Raw genomic sequence first — 15,577 nt, forward strand, 5'->3', positions numbered from 1 at the left:
CCTCCCCCTGGGAGAAAATGGGACTTAGGTAGCTGTTTGACAGTTATGTTCCAAGTCCCAAATGAGATGAGATGGCTTCTTTAAATCCCTGTGAAAATGCTGGACCTTGATTCCCTCCATCAGTGGTTCCAAAACACAGATGGCACGGGAAGCTTTGGCGAGCGGTCTGCAGCTGGTCCTTGAACTATTTTCATCCACGAATTTGATTGCTCGTTTGTAGCGTGTGATTATGGTGGAGGCCTCTGGGAAGGCTTGAAGACTAGGGGTGGTTTGCCTGCCAAGCTTCAGGGAGCCACAGCCCCTTGTGCTTTTGAAGCACCTGGAGCCGGATGCGTGCTTTTCAGTGAAACAGGCAGATGCGAACACCTTGTACGCGACAGCGTGCTCGCTGAACGCGCCGAGGCCTGGAGACTGCTGACCGAGCACCACCCCTGAGCTGCACCCCAAGCGTGCGTGACTCAGGCGGAACGGGAGACAAAAGGACCTGGCGCATGTCAGCGCTGCGGTCTTACTTTGAACAGGGCGATCGCCCATGAAATAGCATTATTTTTTTAAGTAATGCCCTTAGCAAGGACCAGAAGTCCCGTGGCACCTGATATGCAAATAAACTCCACCGTTCAGGGCTTTCTCGGCTTCCTCGGCAGCCAGTTTCGGGGCGCCGGAGGCCCCCCCGGCTCTTGCCCCGGTGGGTCTTCGCCGCTGCTCCAAGGCCGCTCCCTCCCCAGGCCGCCTCGCAGGGGTCCGCTCCGACGGGGGCACCGGCGCTTCGCCGTCCCCCGCGGCCGGGCCCCCCGCAGCCTCGGCGGCGACGCCCGCCCCGGCCTCCCCGCGCCGCATGGCCGGGCCGGGCCGCGCCCCGCTGAGGAGGCCGGGGCGGGGGCGCCGCAGCTCCGGCCCCGCAGGAAGGCGGCCGGGAGCGGGGCGGGGCCGGGCTTGCGCCGGGGCGGGCGGGCGGAGAGGCGCGGCGCGGAGTCCCGTTAGGAGCAGCGCGGAGCCCCGCAGAGCCCCACCGGCGCAGGAGGAGCGACCTGCCGTGCCCAGTCCGCCGGGAAGATGCCGAAAACGGTGGGTGCCGCCGGAGCGGAGCGGAGCGGGGGGCCCCGCCGCGGGGGCGGCTCTCGGCGGCGGCCGAGCGGGGCTGGCGCCCGGGGCGGGTGCGTGGGGCTGGGCGGGTGCGGCGGCGCCCGGGCCTCGCGGCGGGAGGGGACGGCGGCGCCCCGGCCGCCCGCCTCGTCCGCCCGCCGGCCCGGGGGGCTCTTCCCGCCTGGGCTCGCCTGCGCCCCGCCCGGCAGCGGCTGCGGCCGGCGGCGGGGCCCGGGAGGCGCCGGCGGCCGCCCCGGAGGGAGAGAGGAGCGGGGGAAGGAGGGAGTCCTGGGGAGGGAGGGCGGCGGGGGTGCGGCGGGCGGGAGGGGAGCGGAGCCGAGCCGAGCCCGGCCCAGCCCAGCCGAGCCGCCTGCCCCTCCATCTTGCGCTCCCCTCCCCGGCCGCTCCCTGCCCCGCCGCCGCGCCCCCGCCCGCGGGGCCGGGCCGGAGCCCCGCCTGGGCCGCGGCTGCCCGCTCGGGCTGGCCGGCTAACGGCGCGGCCGGGCAGCGCCCTGCGGAGGCCGCCGCTCCTCTCCAGAAGCTCCGGCGCAGCGGTGCCCGCCGCGCTGCCCGCCCGCAGGCACTCGGCTGGCTGCGCCCGGCTTGGGACGGCGTGCCGGGCTAAGCCGTCTAGAACCCCGTGGGGACTTAACTAGTCCTGTGGCCGCCTCTCGTGTGCTCTGTAAAGAGGAGAAGTTGGGGTTTTCACAGCTTGTGATTAGTCAGCTTGAGTTGCTAGGGAGCCTTGTCCCAGCTTGACTCGAAGTATTTCTTGGCTGGAGAGATCTCGGTACTTCAGAAAGTCTGGTCAAGTCCGTACTTGACTTTCCTTCTCGCAGCAGGAGTTTGGTGACTAATGAGGAGCATGGGGTTTTTCCATTTAATTTCTCCTGGTTGGAGTGAAAGAATTGGTCCTAGCCCTTCATTGATAAAACAGGAAGGAGCAGGCTGGAAGGCTCTGGATGTTTCCTCACTGGGAGTGATCTGAAACGGCCTAAGAACATCTCATGTGTAAGCCAAGAGTCTATGGTTTACATAAAGGAGAGGAAAAAAAACCCACCCCCATGCAAGTGGAAGTTGGAATGGAATCCACCCTGATTTTTTTTTATTTTTTTTTTTACAGATAGTTTAATTTTGTTACTTCAGAATAGATATTGAATGCCTGTTTGACTGACTTCTGCTTTTCCTGCTGTCTTAAATGCCAGCTCTCTCGGACAATAGCTGGATTTTCTTTTTTTTTTTTAAAACATCAACATCTTAAAGGATATCAAACTCAAGCCACTTAAAGGTTAAGACAGTATTTTCCAAAGCTTTAGAAAGGCCTTTCTTCAAATATCAGCAATGATTAGTGAAGATTTACTTCCTAAAAAAGAAAAAAAGTACAGGCAACAAGTTCAGTAAGATTAACAGAAGTAGCTCAGGTTAGGGGACTTCTGTGTAAAATGCAGTTGAGACCTTTTAGCCAGAGAGTTTACAGTTGTGATGAGTGGCTTCTTTTAGCGTGGATCAGCCAAGAAATCCTGACCGTGCTGCAGAGACGCTCACGAGGAGGGTTCCCGCTAACAGGCTGAATCCAAGCGTTCCGAAGCTGCGCTCGCTCCAGGGTGCTCGTTGCAGCCTCTGTATCTGCAGGCACACCCTAGGCTGGATTCACGCTCTCAGTCTGCTGCTTTCTGGTTCTGACAGAGCAGTTCTGCTTTCGGAGCTTTTAAAAACTGGAACAGATAAAGAAATGGAAGTGCTTTGCTGTGACACTGTGTATTGCACACCGCAGATTCCGCAGAAAGCGGTTCAAGTGTTTGTGCCTGTTGAGGTACAGAGCTGCAGGCCTCCTGCTGTATCAGCCCTTGGTTTCCTGCCCCATCTGCCCTAGTTGCAGACCCAACTGAAATAATATTTTAAACATTATTTCTTGAGCTGTGGTTTGCAGGAACAGGATATGCTGGCATAACTGTGTAATCAGTTCTTCATGTGAAAGAAACATGACTACTAGTGTGCTAGCTTAAGATTTGTTAATAGCTACTTAATTAACAAAACAGTAAAATGCAAGTGACTTTCCTCAATCAAGGTCAAATGTGGGTGAAACTTGAGCAGTTAGATGTAGCTATATGTGGGCTTCATCACAAAAATAAATCCATTGTGAAGAAGACAGATGGAGGAAGTGTTCCAGGGAACAGTTCTGGCTGGGCAGGAAAAACATTTGTGTCTCAAGTGTTTGGTAGCTCTTATCATTCATCTCACCAGGCTTACAGAACATGCTGCTGCGTGGCTTGAGCAGCAAAACCTGTTGAGTTCCGAGTCCCTACTTCTCATTAAACTCGGCTAAATGTTAACACATCTAGCTAGAGATTGCCATTTCGTTACATGAGATTTTCTACAAGTGGCACTCTGCTTTGGTGCACTATTAATAGGAATCCAAGCTTAACTCTGGTAACCTTCGAACTAGTGGCACATGATCTGCTGTTGTGCCGTGTAACGTCTGCGCAACTGGGGGGTTTGGCTGCTGGAGGTCTTGTAGGCTACGTAGGAAGTCCATCGTGGGTCGGCCTGCTGATCCTGCCATGCCCTCCACAGGAAAGCTTCCCTGTTTTATCTAGAGCGATCTTATAGTTAAGCAACCGACTCTGGCTTATAATTTTTTTGTTCTGAAAAGCTTGTGAGACGTAAACAGTTAAAGTACACACCACAGAGGACATATAATCCCCCCACACCTTGCATTGCAGAGGGGTGGAAGTAGTTGAGTGCTAAAACTAGTTGCCTCTTGCAAGCCATTGTCAAGCTCTGAGAAGTCTCTCCCCCAGTTGCCAGAAGTCTGTTTACTGGCCGTGAGCAGGCCCTGATCTCATGCTTACTGACTAGTGCACTGAGTCATTTCAGGCTGGGCAGAGCTGGAAGTCACACTCAGTTCCAAATCCTGACAGAAGTGAATGAGCTGTCATGTTGATGGCTACTCCAAGCCCCATAGTTAATCACTCAAACTTCAGTGTTACAAAAAGCGTCTTAGTTGGAGGACTGGGAGGGAAAGCGACCTTTTTTGTACAGTCATGCCCATTTAATGGGCCGATACTTTACTCTATTTTTAGTTACAGAAACATTGCTTTTTCTAGTATCGGGATTCATTAGCTATTTTGCCTATGAATGTACTTACTTGGTGGCTATATGGATGGATCGGCCACTGAACTTGAAGCGTGAGCATCTGTCGTGTATGAGGTGTGCATTCAACTGTCCTGTCACTGGGACTTGAGCAGTTCTGTTTTAGGTAACGTAGTCTTTACTCGTTGTAGCGAAATGGGTTTAATCAGAGCTAATCTCGTGAATACAGAAAGCTTCAAACTAAGGTATAATAAAGTTTGGACTCTTCTTATTGTATTAGCAGAACTAAGTGTTTCTCTCGATGTTCAGAACGTAAGTCTCCAGGTTTCTAGGGCAAAGTGTTACTGCAGAGAAAATCAACTTGGACAAGCATGAAGTCTTCAGCACAAAAGAATAGTAGGATTCATAGGTCTCAGATCTATGATGCTATTTAAGATTTTCTAAAAAAGTCTTTTCTGATGTTGCCTTTCCCCTTAATACTTTCTAAAACTCAGCGTAGCAATAGCCATTAGGGCCTTCAGGGACCCTGTCTGTAGCTTAAATTGATGGTCCTAATTCCCAGTTGGACTCCAGAGGTCCTCAAAGCATATCTCCCTTTGTTCTTTGGAACTGCATAGATCTGGTTAGAAGAAAGGTAACCGAGAGACTGGGGTAGGTATCAGGAGAATCCTCTGGATAATTAGTTTCTTGATGCGTAGCTACTTGCTACCAAATGCTGCAACAAGACGGCAGCTGTGAGCAGAGTGCTACACTTGTTTGGGTGATCCTTTTTTTTTTTTCTTGCGGAATTTGCTAGAGGTCTTGAAAGCTGAGAGGGGAGGATGGACAGTGATGGAAACCATGACTTGTAATGGATGGACACTTTTCTTTTGATGCCCTGGGTTTGGATCCTCTCGTGCTATGAAGGAACACTAGAAGCATTCCAGGTGCATTCTGTCTTATCTGAGGAGCAACCCTTTGGTGTTATATCTTGGGAAGCTTGGCAGCATTGATCAAAGTTAGACAGGCTTTGGTGTGACACAGGCGCTAGCTTGTTAGGCAAACTCAATCCATTGTACCTTTCTTCTAACACTATCAGGTACATGGAGTTGCCATAAAAAGGTGCGTTTGAGAGCTCTCAAAGATCTTGCTTTATACAGAAGTCTGTGTTGCCCCTGTTGGTGAATTTTGGATGACTTTGTACTTCAGCAGCAACAATAGCTAAACATGCTGAGTGTACAGTGGCACCAGGTAAACTACTGGACCGGAATATGATGAATTATCTGTAGCTTTATACCTACCATGGGATTTTACAAACCAGGAAAGGCCCTTACACCCTAGCTTGTATCGTGTTCATCAGCTTGGTTCCTAGATTCTGCAAGAATAGCGAGGTTTTACCTCTTGCGCAGATGAAGCAGTTAAGCCTGATAGTGAGCAAAAGCTTCTGTTTGGTGCTTCTGGGCCTTCTATGTTAAAGTTAAACAGGGAGTTTAAAGAATACCATTGATGAACTAGTGTTCACTTTGCTTTTACATACTGGTAAAATCTTGCTTCCACTTCTTACGGCAAGCCTTGCACCTACCTGGCAGTGTTGTGCAGAAAACATCAGTGATAGTGGCTTCTGACTGTAGTGAGCAAGAACTGTGCCGCGTGCCTGATCTGAATGGGTAGTCATGATCCAGTCCTTAGAACTTTAATGCGACAGTGTTAGGCCTAAGAGTGCTCATCATACCAGAGGTTCTAGAAGATTAATCTAGAAGATTAAAAAATGTTAGTTGAGTCCTTTCTTTTGTGTTTGACCTCTTGATTTGTTGCTTGTGGCAGATGAGCAAGAAGCAGGTTGGTGAGGTGCACACAATAAAAGGAGCCCAAGGAGAGCTTTAGATCTGCTGCTTCGGCTGTAAGAGTCCTGTGGAGAAAAGCGTGCCTGATGTCAGGGGTTGGTCATCACTCCTTGCAAACACCCCGTCCCCTTAACTCTTGGGGCGACTGCCTTGTCTGATTAATCACCCCTGAAGGTTAATTACAATTCTTGCTTTTCTCGTGAGGATAGTTCATAAGATGTCTTAATATGGACCCTTTTTTTTGACAGGAAATGGCATCACTGCCTCTAGAGGAAACGTGTTTCAGTTGTTTTATGTATCATGTCTGGTCTGAAGTGAAATCCTCCTGCAGGGAGCTCGCTCAAGTCCCTAGGCAGCGACCAAAGACAGCTGACAAACTGAAGCGGATGGATTCAGACGCCTTCTGTCTTTGCTCCTTGCGAAGCTGGGGGAGCAGGGGAGCAGGGGAGCAGGACGCGGCCGGCGTGGCCGGGCCCTGCGTGTCCTTGCCGCTCAGCCGGGGCTTCTCGCAGAGAAACTCCTGGGGAAGAGGTGGCCCTGGCCCGGCTCCAAGTCGGAGAGGAAGCTGACTAAAAGCTTCCTCTGGCTGCGTCATCTCCTGGCCTCTTTCCTGGCTTGGTGCAGCTCAACCAACCTTATTTGGCTGGCTTCTTTTTTTTCTTTTTTTTTTTCCCCTTCTGTGCAGCGAGAGGGCCTCCCTGAATTTGCACAATAAAGCTGTTATCTGTGCTTAATCGCTGTTCCGAGGACTACAATGGGGTCTGCTCGAAAAAGAGTTCCAAGATCTCAACGCTTAACTCCTCGGGTCCCGTCCCTTCCCCCCGCCCCCCGGTGTCTGTTTGTCTGTCTGCTAAATGGTTATACTAGAAACCAACCTCACCCGGCGAGGAGTCTCTCTGCTGCTGCAGACACACTCCTGGACGAGAGGAAATCCCTCCCTGCCCAGGAATAATCCAGGGCAATTAACTGCTGTAAATGAAGAGCACTAGTAAGCAGCCAGTTAATTGCTTGCTTTTCCCTAGGGGTGTTTGGGAACAGCAGGAATTTGCATAGTGCAGCCAATAACACTGCATCAAAGGAGCTTGTTTTCATCCCAGCTGAAACTTCCAGGGCAGGCTGAAGTCTCTAGATTCATGGAAGGCTACTCCTTTGGGCAGACCTCTTCGTAACGCTTCTGTGGCTGTTTCTAGGTGGAGCATTCAAGTGTTTTGGAAGTTGTGGGCATAAAACCCACCCTTCTGACTCCAGTAGCTAATGCTGACTCTTACTGTAATGTTTAAAAGATTGTGCAGCAAATACTTGGCAGGGATGTAGGAAGAGACAGTCACTGGCAGGCCTGGTGGTTATAAAACCACAGGATCGGTTGCAACTGTTCAGAGGTTTAAAATGTGAAATTGCAGAGGTTTGGGCCTTATATTGACGAGACAATTATGGCTGCAGCAACTGTGGATACATAGGTAGGAGATCTCTGCTGCTTCCTTCCTTGCAGCTGTGAAAGGATACCTTCACTTGCATGGATGTGTGATCCTCCCATGGAGTACTGGGGCAGTCAGAAATTCCTGGCCTTTGTATAGCAGCTTGTTGAACTTGTATTAAATGGGAGAAAACGCTCTTTGAAGAGGTTTTTAATGGTATGACTCCTGCAAAATGGTTTTTCTAGTTGTTCCAACATCTCTGAAGCTGTAGTTGTTCTGAGTAACCTATTCAAAAATACAAACTTTGGATGAAGGAATGATGTTTGGTTCTCATCCCATTCCCAGGCTAAGAAATAGGAGTGTTTGGCCGTGCTAGGTTTCTCTCCCTCTGGCCATCGCTGGTTGATGAAAAGCTACAGACCAAGGCACAGGGGTGCTCCTAAAGGAGGAAAAAGCTCCGAATCTGATCCGCTCTGTAGAGAAACATGCAGTTAGGCAAGAATGACATGACGGACTAGGAGGGGGAAGAGACAGACTCCTTTCTCTGCCAGCAGTGATTCTAGGTAGAGGAAAAGGAAATCTTGGAAGAGATCAGAAAGAGGATAACGGAAGCAGTGAATAAGAATGGCATGGTACGCGTGGTCCGGACTGATCTAGACCCTCTTGCAAGTTTCTAGCACTATTGGTCAACTTGTTTGTTTGGTAGAGGAAGGCTACTCAGGAGGACAGACTTCACTGTACTGGAGCGTGAATACTGTAAAACCTCGGTATTTTTTTCTTTTTTTGGGGGTGAGGGGGTTAAGTCGATGTCAGAGAATCTTGCGTGCAGCAAGTTGGAGAACTGCTGTTCTGCGATTGTATGCCTTCCTATGTTCTCCAGGTATTTTCTTTTTAAAGCAAAACTGATGACTTCCTGCAGCCCTGAGCCATTCTGTTCCGTCTGTATATCCCTGATTTGTCCTCTTCTCCTTAGTAAGCCCTTATGACTTGCAACCTTTTTTCTCTCTGGGTTGGGAGACCTAGTTATGGTGGGGAAGTGACTAAGGAAAAAATCTGCCATCGCAGTCTGATCAATCACTTAGCCACACCATTTAATAAATGTATTTGGTTTTATGTAACACAAGCTAATAAAGGATGGAATTCTGGCCTAAATCTTTCCTTGCCATAGGTTTTAAACTGTACTGAACTTGATGCTCTGATATTAATTCTGTGCTTGGTTAGAGAGCAAAAAATGAGCTGCCAGACAAATTATTAGGGTGAGGTGTCAGGGCTCTCAACATCCCCCACCCCCCAGAGGTGTGGCTTTTTGTTCATAATGTCTCTAAGAATAATAAGGTGTAATTTTTTTTCACCCTCTGAATATGCTATTCTGGAATAGTGAATTAAAAAAAAAAAAGTATCTATTTCCTCAATGCACTAAATGTCTTTTCAGGCTGGCTGCTGGATGGACAAGAGGGTTCTGGTTGCGTGTTTTTTTTCCTCTATTAAAATCCAGAACTTGATATCATCCTAAGATGATCGTAATCCACGGGACTTGCAGAATGGCAGCAAATGGTTCTGAAGGCACTCTCTAAGGAAGTAAGGCAGTTCCACTGCTGAGAAATTCAAGCAAGATCAAGTTGCCTAATAAAAAAGTGGTGATACAAAACCCATGCAATACTTTGTGGTCCAATACATCCTCTTATATGAAAACAATCCTGTTAGTTCCCTTAGTATGACAACTCACTGGTGACCTTAGGGTTCCAGTTAGAAATGGGAGAGAGAGAGGGATTTGTACATGTGTATTAAAAGTAAGTGTTTACTTACTGATCCATTAAGCAGACACTTTAATGAATGGTTGACCTGTTCATATGCAAGTTAGCAAGAGGCGTATGGCATAGAAGCCTTTGTATAGATGTCTTTAGAAATGCTTCCTCCCTGCATGCAAGAGGTGGGTCTTGCAGAAGTTGACCAGTGGTGTATCTGTGCAGGAAAACGGACTAAGAACTGGTGCTGCAGATACCTTTTTTTTTTTTTTTTTTTTTGGGTTAGCAAAGTAATGTTGACCATTGGTCAAGAAAGGGTCAGCAAATCAAAATTTTTCATAAAAGGGTAGTAATAAATATGCTTAATATTTATTTCAGTTGTATTAATATGTTCTAAATTGAATTTAAGGTAAAAGAAAACTTCCACTCTCATCCTTCCCCTTATTTTAAACAAGAACGTTCATCTGCCAACATGTTGGATATTGGAGGCATGGATATAGTTTCAGATATGCTCACTTATTTTCTTGGTGAGTTTCTTCTTGCTTTCATATTGTATCTTGAACACACAACTTCCAGGTTGTTAGCGTAGCTTTCTAAAGGTAGAAACTGGAAAGTTAAAGGTTCTTAGTGAACTTGGTTTCTGTAGCTTCCTTCAAAGGAGATAAAGTATTTTTCTGTCTTAGGATGGGTAAGAGCTTTTAACTTTTGAAGGATTTTCTCCTGTAACGAAACTAGTTTCTGTTCAACATGCCTGCAATATAAAATTGTGGTGTTTATCTTTTTGTTGGGCTCTAAAAGAAATAGATAGGACTGTCCATCACAACCTCTACTTAGAATAGAATAGTTCCGTTGGAAGGGACCTACAACGATCGTCTTGTCTACTGCCCGGCCACTTCAGGGCTGACCAGAAGTTAAAGCACGTTATTAAGGGCATTGTCCAAATGCCTCTTAAACACTGACAGCCACGGGGCATCAGCCACCTCTCTGGGAAGCCTGTTCCAGGGTTTGACCACCCTCTGGGTAAAGAGATGTTTCCTCGGGTCAAGTCTGAACCTCCCCTGACGCAGCTTTGAGCCATTCCCAGGCGTCCTGTCCCTGGATCCCCAGGAGAAGAGCTCAGCACCTCCCTCTCCACGTCCCCTCCCCAGGAAGCTGCAGAGAGCAATGAGGTCGCCCCTCAGCCCCCTTTTCTCCAAACCAGACAAACCCAGCGTCCCCAGCCGCTCCTCAGAGGACATGCCTTCCAGCCCTTCACCAGCTTGGTTGCCCTCCTCCTCACGTGTTCAGGCATCTTCACATCCTTAAGTGGCGGGGCCCAGAGCTGCACGCAGTACTCAAGGTGAGGCCACACCAACGATAAATACATCGGGATAATCCCCTCTCTTGACCGGCTGGCAATGCCGTGTTTGATGCACCCCGGGATGGGGTTTGCCCTCTCGGCTGCCAGGGCACGCTGCTGGCTCCTGTTGAGCCTGCTGCTGACCAGCACCCCCAGATCCCTTTCCGCAGGGCTGCTCTCCAGCCACTCCTCTCCCAGTTTAGACTTGTGCCCAGTGTTACTCCGTCCCAGGTGCAGAATCCGGCAGTTATGTTTGTTAAATTTCATGGTGTTGATGATTACCCAGTGCTCCAGTCAGTCTAGATCCTTCTGCAAGGCCTCATGTCCCTCAAGAGAGTCAAGAGCACCTCCCGGTTTGGTATCATCAGCAAACTTGCTAATGGTGCATTCAACTCCTGCATCCAGATCATTGATAAAAGTACTGAACAGAACTGGCCCTACGGTTGGGCCCTGAGGAACACCGCGGGTGACGGGTCACCAGCCAGATGTAGCCCCCTTCACTGCAGCCCTTTGAGCCCTGCCGTCCAGCCAGTTCTTCACCCAGCACACCATGAACCTGCTCATCTCACAGTCGGACAACTGGTCCAGAAGGATGCTGTGAGGGACAGGATTAAAAGCCTTACTAAAATCCAGAAAAACTACATCCACTGCCTTCCCCTCATCCATTAGGTGGGTGACCTTACTGTAGGAGGATATCAAATTAGTGAGGACTTTGCCTTTGTGAACCGATGTTGACTGTGCCTGATGATTGCATTGTCCTTTAAATGCCCTTCAATAGTGCCCAATTACTTGGTTAATCTAGTTAATATCTGACCACTAAAATAGATCTTCTAGTACGTATATGTCAGGAAAGCAAAATTGCCTGGAAAGCTGGATGGGTTGAAAGAAACTTGCTTGTATTGTAGCTTATAGTGCAGCTGAGACAATAGAATACTCAGTGTCCAAGCAATAACAACGTGCAAAATCGTGACACAGTTTGGTTTGGTGTGTGTGGTTTGTTTGTGAGTGTGGGGTTTGTTTGTTTGTTTGGTTTTTATTTATTTACTTATTTTAAACCCAAAGTTGTCCTTTAGGGATGATACTAGATTATATTATTATAGTCATATGTTCCACTAAGTTTTGTTGGAGTGCATTCATTAATGGAGACATTGCACAGCATGCATAAGGCAGGTGTTGCTTTTCTAGTTTACCATTTGTAACTACTATGTTACATACCAAATGTTAAGATAACTCTGTGAGACGAGATCAAAACCTTAACCATCAATAACTACTTTGCCAACAGCTGGTTATTTCATTTGCCCCTAAATATATCTATATACTAAGGAAACTTAAAATCACTTTTGAAAAAGTGGTTGACTTCATTTTGGGTAGATTGGGTTTAGGTAGATTTGGTTTTTATTGGGTAGATAATGAGAACTTTAGCTGAGTTGTATTTAATTCAATCTCTGAGAGAACCAGGAACTGCTGTATGAATGAACTGTTACATGTTACACATGACTGCTCATTTTGTGAGGTGCCTCAAAAGCTGTAAGGTTACTAGCAGCTTCAATAATGGGGTCAGAAAAGGCCAGTATTACTTGTAATACCTGAAAGCTCTGAGTCCGTGGTTGGGAAGGTGGTGGGCTTTGAGAGCATTCTTACTCAGCACCATAAAACACTTTGTCACTAAACCAAGAAAATACTGGAATAAGCAATGTGTCTTAGTGCTCCAGCCTGCAGCGCCATTGTGCTGCCTTTGTTATGGGAGCTGGACTGTAACTATTCTTTCCTGGAATACTGAGATGACACGCTTTCCTTGCTGCTATAGCATTAGTCCTTTGCTCCAAAAAGCAAGCAAGGAGCCTCTGTTAACCTGAACTTGGTGTTCAAAAAATCCAAAAGTGTTTACTGCCCATGTTTGCTGACGCAATCTTTTTTTGGCTTTAAACACTAAACTGCACCTCAAACCGATGGTATTCTGACCCAGCCATGACAAACTGCGAAGCAGTAAGTTCTAGCAGTAGGTTCCTGAAGACTCGGAATTTTATTACTCTTCTTTTAATGACTTGCTGCTGCAAGTGTTTTAAGCTATGTGAAATCTGTAGGCACCAATGTCTTCTGCACTGATGGGCACAATGTATACCTAGGGTGTTGTGGTGACAGCCATACTCGCGGAAGTGAGTTAAAGCTCCAAACCCCCAAGTTGTGGTTTTCTTTTTTGCTTTATGTTGCTCTGTGGTTTGTTACTCAAGTTGAAGGTTGACTGCAAGCTGCCGGGCAGTGTATTATGCTCAGTTTGAATACCCCTTTGCACACTCAACGGAATAGGGGAGAGATCTTTTTCGAATGAGGATACATCAGCATCTTCAGCTGTAAGAACATATCACTGTAGTGTCTGTCTTGAAGCTCTCTATCAAAGGATAGAGCAAATAGAAGGACTAAGTAACTTCCAAATCGCTGAAAGATCAGAGCAATCAACTGAAGATGAGACGTCCTGAACAGTACTTGCTTCAGCATCATACACAGGAAATACGACGCTATCTTAGTGTTTGTTCTGACAAATGTTAAATAATCAAGTAGCAATCTGACAGAAGGCTGTCCTGCTTTTCCTTTGCTGCTTCAGTTCTGACAAAATTAATATATAGGCTTTGTTGTTTGCTCTGTACTTGGTTCAGCTCTGTGCAAAGTCTCTTCTGCCACTAAGCCACAAATGTAGCTTAGTCAGAGGAGGTGACCAGCCCCTTCTCCCATGGCTAAGCTTTGAAAGTGTCTTTCATTCACACTACAAAAAAAGCTGGTTGGTGGGTGTCTCTTCTTTTTATATAGAACCCCTCAAATTCCTATAAGGTACTTCAAATTTAAGATTCACTGCATCATAACTTGCTTCTCAGTAAGCTGGTTCCCTCAGTTTGGAGGAGGGGTGCATGTTATGTGATGCTTTCATTTGTATCTTGGGACTGTGTGCTGCATTGCTCTGTCCTTTCAAGTTTTTCTGTGTCTCTGCAAATGACTCTGTGCAAATGCTTTGGTCTCAGAAAAGTTTGGCATAGAGGACTTTCCAGTGAAATGCTTTTACAATATTCTAATGACAGCTTTGATTTGGCAGTGAAATCAATATCTGAAAATAATTTGGATCTGAGGGGATTCAGTCAGTCTTGTAAACCAAGTGATTTCATTGATCTGCCATTCCCTTAGAGACAGATGGGTTATTAGATGCGTTAACGTGGATCTGTCTGTTTGCACAACAAGCCTGAGCCATAGCAGTTAGCTGCTCTTACCGCTCCTAGTGTTCTGGAGATGTGCACTTGAGGGTGAGGTGTCTGCGTGCAGGAACGTTGAAGGAGCCCCAGACTTTGATCAAAGTTGAATTAATGTCTGCAAATCCTATGCTGCTGTTCCTTAGCATATGGAAAAAACCCTGAAAAAATAACAAAAAGCAACCTTACACAGCAGGTCTGAATAAGAGCTAAGCTCTCAAGTTGACTTATGAATGCTCCTTGCAGAACGTTGCTTTGCAAACTCCCTGCGTCTGGTTAGTCTAGTAAGTTTTACTGTTTGCTTTCGCAAGTGATATCTGCGTGTATGTTGACTTACACAGGAGATGTACTCATCATCGGGCTATTTCTCTTCCTACTACTCAGTTGTGTTTCTCAGTTTTGACCTCCAGCTTCAGGAAGACCACTAACAGTTCGGCTTATCTGTATGTTTGGCTGCATAAAGATAGTCCATAACATCTCTGTTTGTAGAGGAGGTTTAAAGGATCTAAATATTGAAACTGCAGATCATGTAAGAAAATGGCTTCTGCCCGCTTGATACAAGAAGTCAGTTTCTGCCATGAGCATTATAAAAGCTGAAGCTAATGCAGGGTAGCTCCTCAACAGCCTCTGCGGTCTTGTAGAATTATTGAACAAGTTAAGCTGAGAGAGAACCCTAGGAGTCATCTGGTCCAACCCCATGCTCAGAGCAAGGCCACTTTCAAAGTTGGATTGTTTTCTAAGTTAGATTGAATTGTTCAGGGTCTTGTTTTTGATACAGTGGGACAATAGTTCTTGACAAAGATAACTTGGAAAGTACTGGAACTTGCGAAGTATTGTGTAGGTGCCTGGAGGTTCTTAACCTCATCTTCTGGAGTGCAGAGGCATGGAGAAAGTAAAAGATCTAGTCAAGTATCATGATTAAAAACTATCAAAAGCAAACCCTTTTTTAAGGAACACTTAATATAAGCCCGGTTACTTGTGAGTACAGCTGTCTTATCTGTTGTGTTTGCTGGTACAGTTGATCTATGCAGGGTGTCTCTGGTTGTGTCCAGGCAGTATTCTAAAAACACTTTCCCACACGAAGCTAGCGTAGGCCGGCAGATGATGTTGAGCTGCGAGAGTCCTGAGGCAGTATGTTACTGATGCATTCGATAGTTGCTTCTTCGCAATGCTTATAGCACTGTTTCAGAACAGGCGACCCTGTAGCAAACTGGGAGTAGCTTGACTCTGTAACAGTCACTGGAAGTCTAAGGCTTTATTCTGTTCTTTAAGTTGTGACTCTGTCTCTCTGTAAAACTGTAGAGACAGCTCCAGCCTTTAACTCAAGTCCAACAGATACGAATTATGTTCAGGTAGCTGTAACTTTTTTTTTTTAAATAGACTTTGTGAGAACACCCTGAAAGATTAAAGAAGAAATACTCCGGAGTGGAAGGGGTAATTTTTTTCTTATATTAAAAACAAATCAATTTTGTGTTGTTTTTTTTTTTTTCCTTCAGTTTAGTCAGGCCTTCTGTGAAAGGCTACATGATGCAGAATGTTATTTATTTTTGTATCTGAAACGGTCTAAGTGATACCTTCTACTATGGCTGGTTTTTGACTGCTTGGTCTCATGGTGTCTGCCTGATCTAGAGAATGTCCAACTATCATCTACCCTTAATACTGTGCATTGTAAGGGTGGCACGTGATGGACCTGTATTTAAAAGGAAGACATGTTAATAGATCTTACGTGACCACTGGGCTTCCTGGGCATTTAGCAATGTCTTCATGCGTGCATCTAGGTCTCAAGTGATAATTGAAGTTTTCAGGCATTCTTTTCAAATAGCCCAATTTCAAAGAATGTATT

The 15,577-nt window shown here is 46.8% G+C and overlaps 1 protein-coding gene across 1 annotated transcript in view; it reads left to right on the plus strand.

The window, feature by feature from the left end:
* The first annotated feature begins 909 nt into the window (after positions 1 to 909).
* MSN (moesin) overlaps positions 910 to 15,577 on the plus strand; it is a 48,000-nt gene continuing 33,332 nt past the window's right edge. Inside the window, exon 1 of the mRNA XM_072877534.1 lies at positions 910 to 1,065. Coding sequence (XP_072733635.1) covers positions 1,054 to 1,065 — 12 coding nt within the window. The 5' untranslated portion in view covers positions 910 to 1,053. The remainder of the gene's footprint in view (positions 1,066 to 15,577) is intronic.

Source organism: Ciconia boyciana, chromosome 12 (genome assembly GCF_034638445.1).
Source record: "Ciconia boyciana chromosome 12, ASM3463844v1, whole genome shotgun sequence".
NCBI classification, from domain to species: Eukaryota; Metazoa; Chordata; class Aves; order Ciconiiformes; family Ciconiidae; genus Ciconia; species Ciconia boyciana.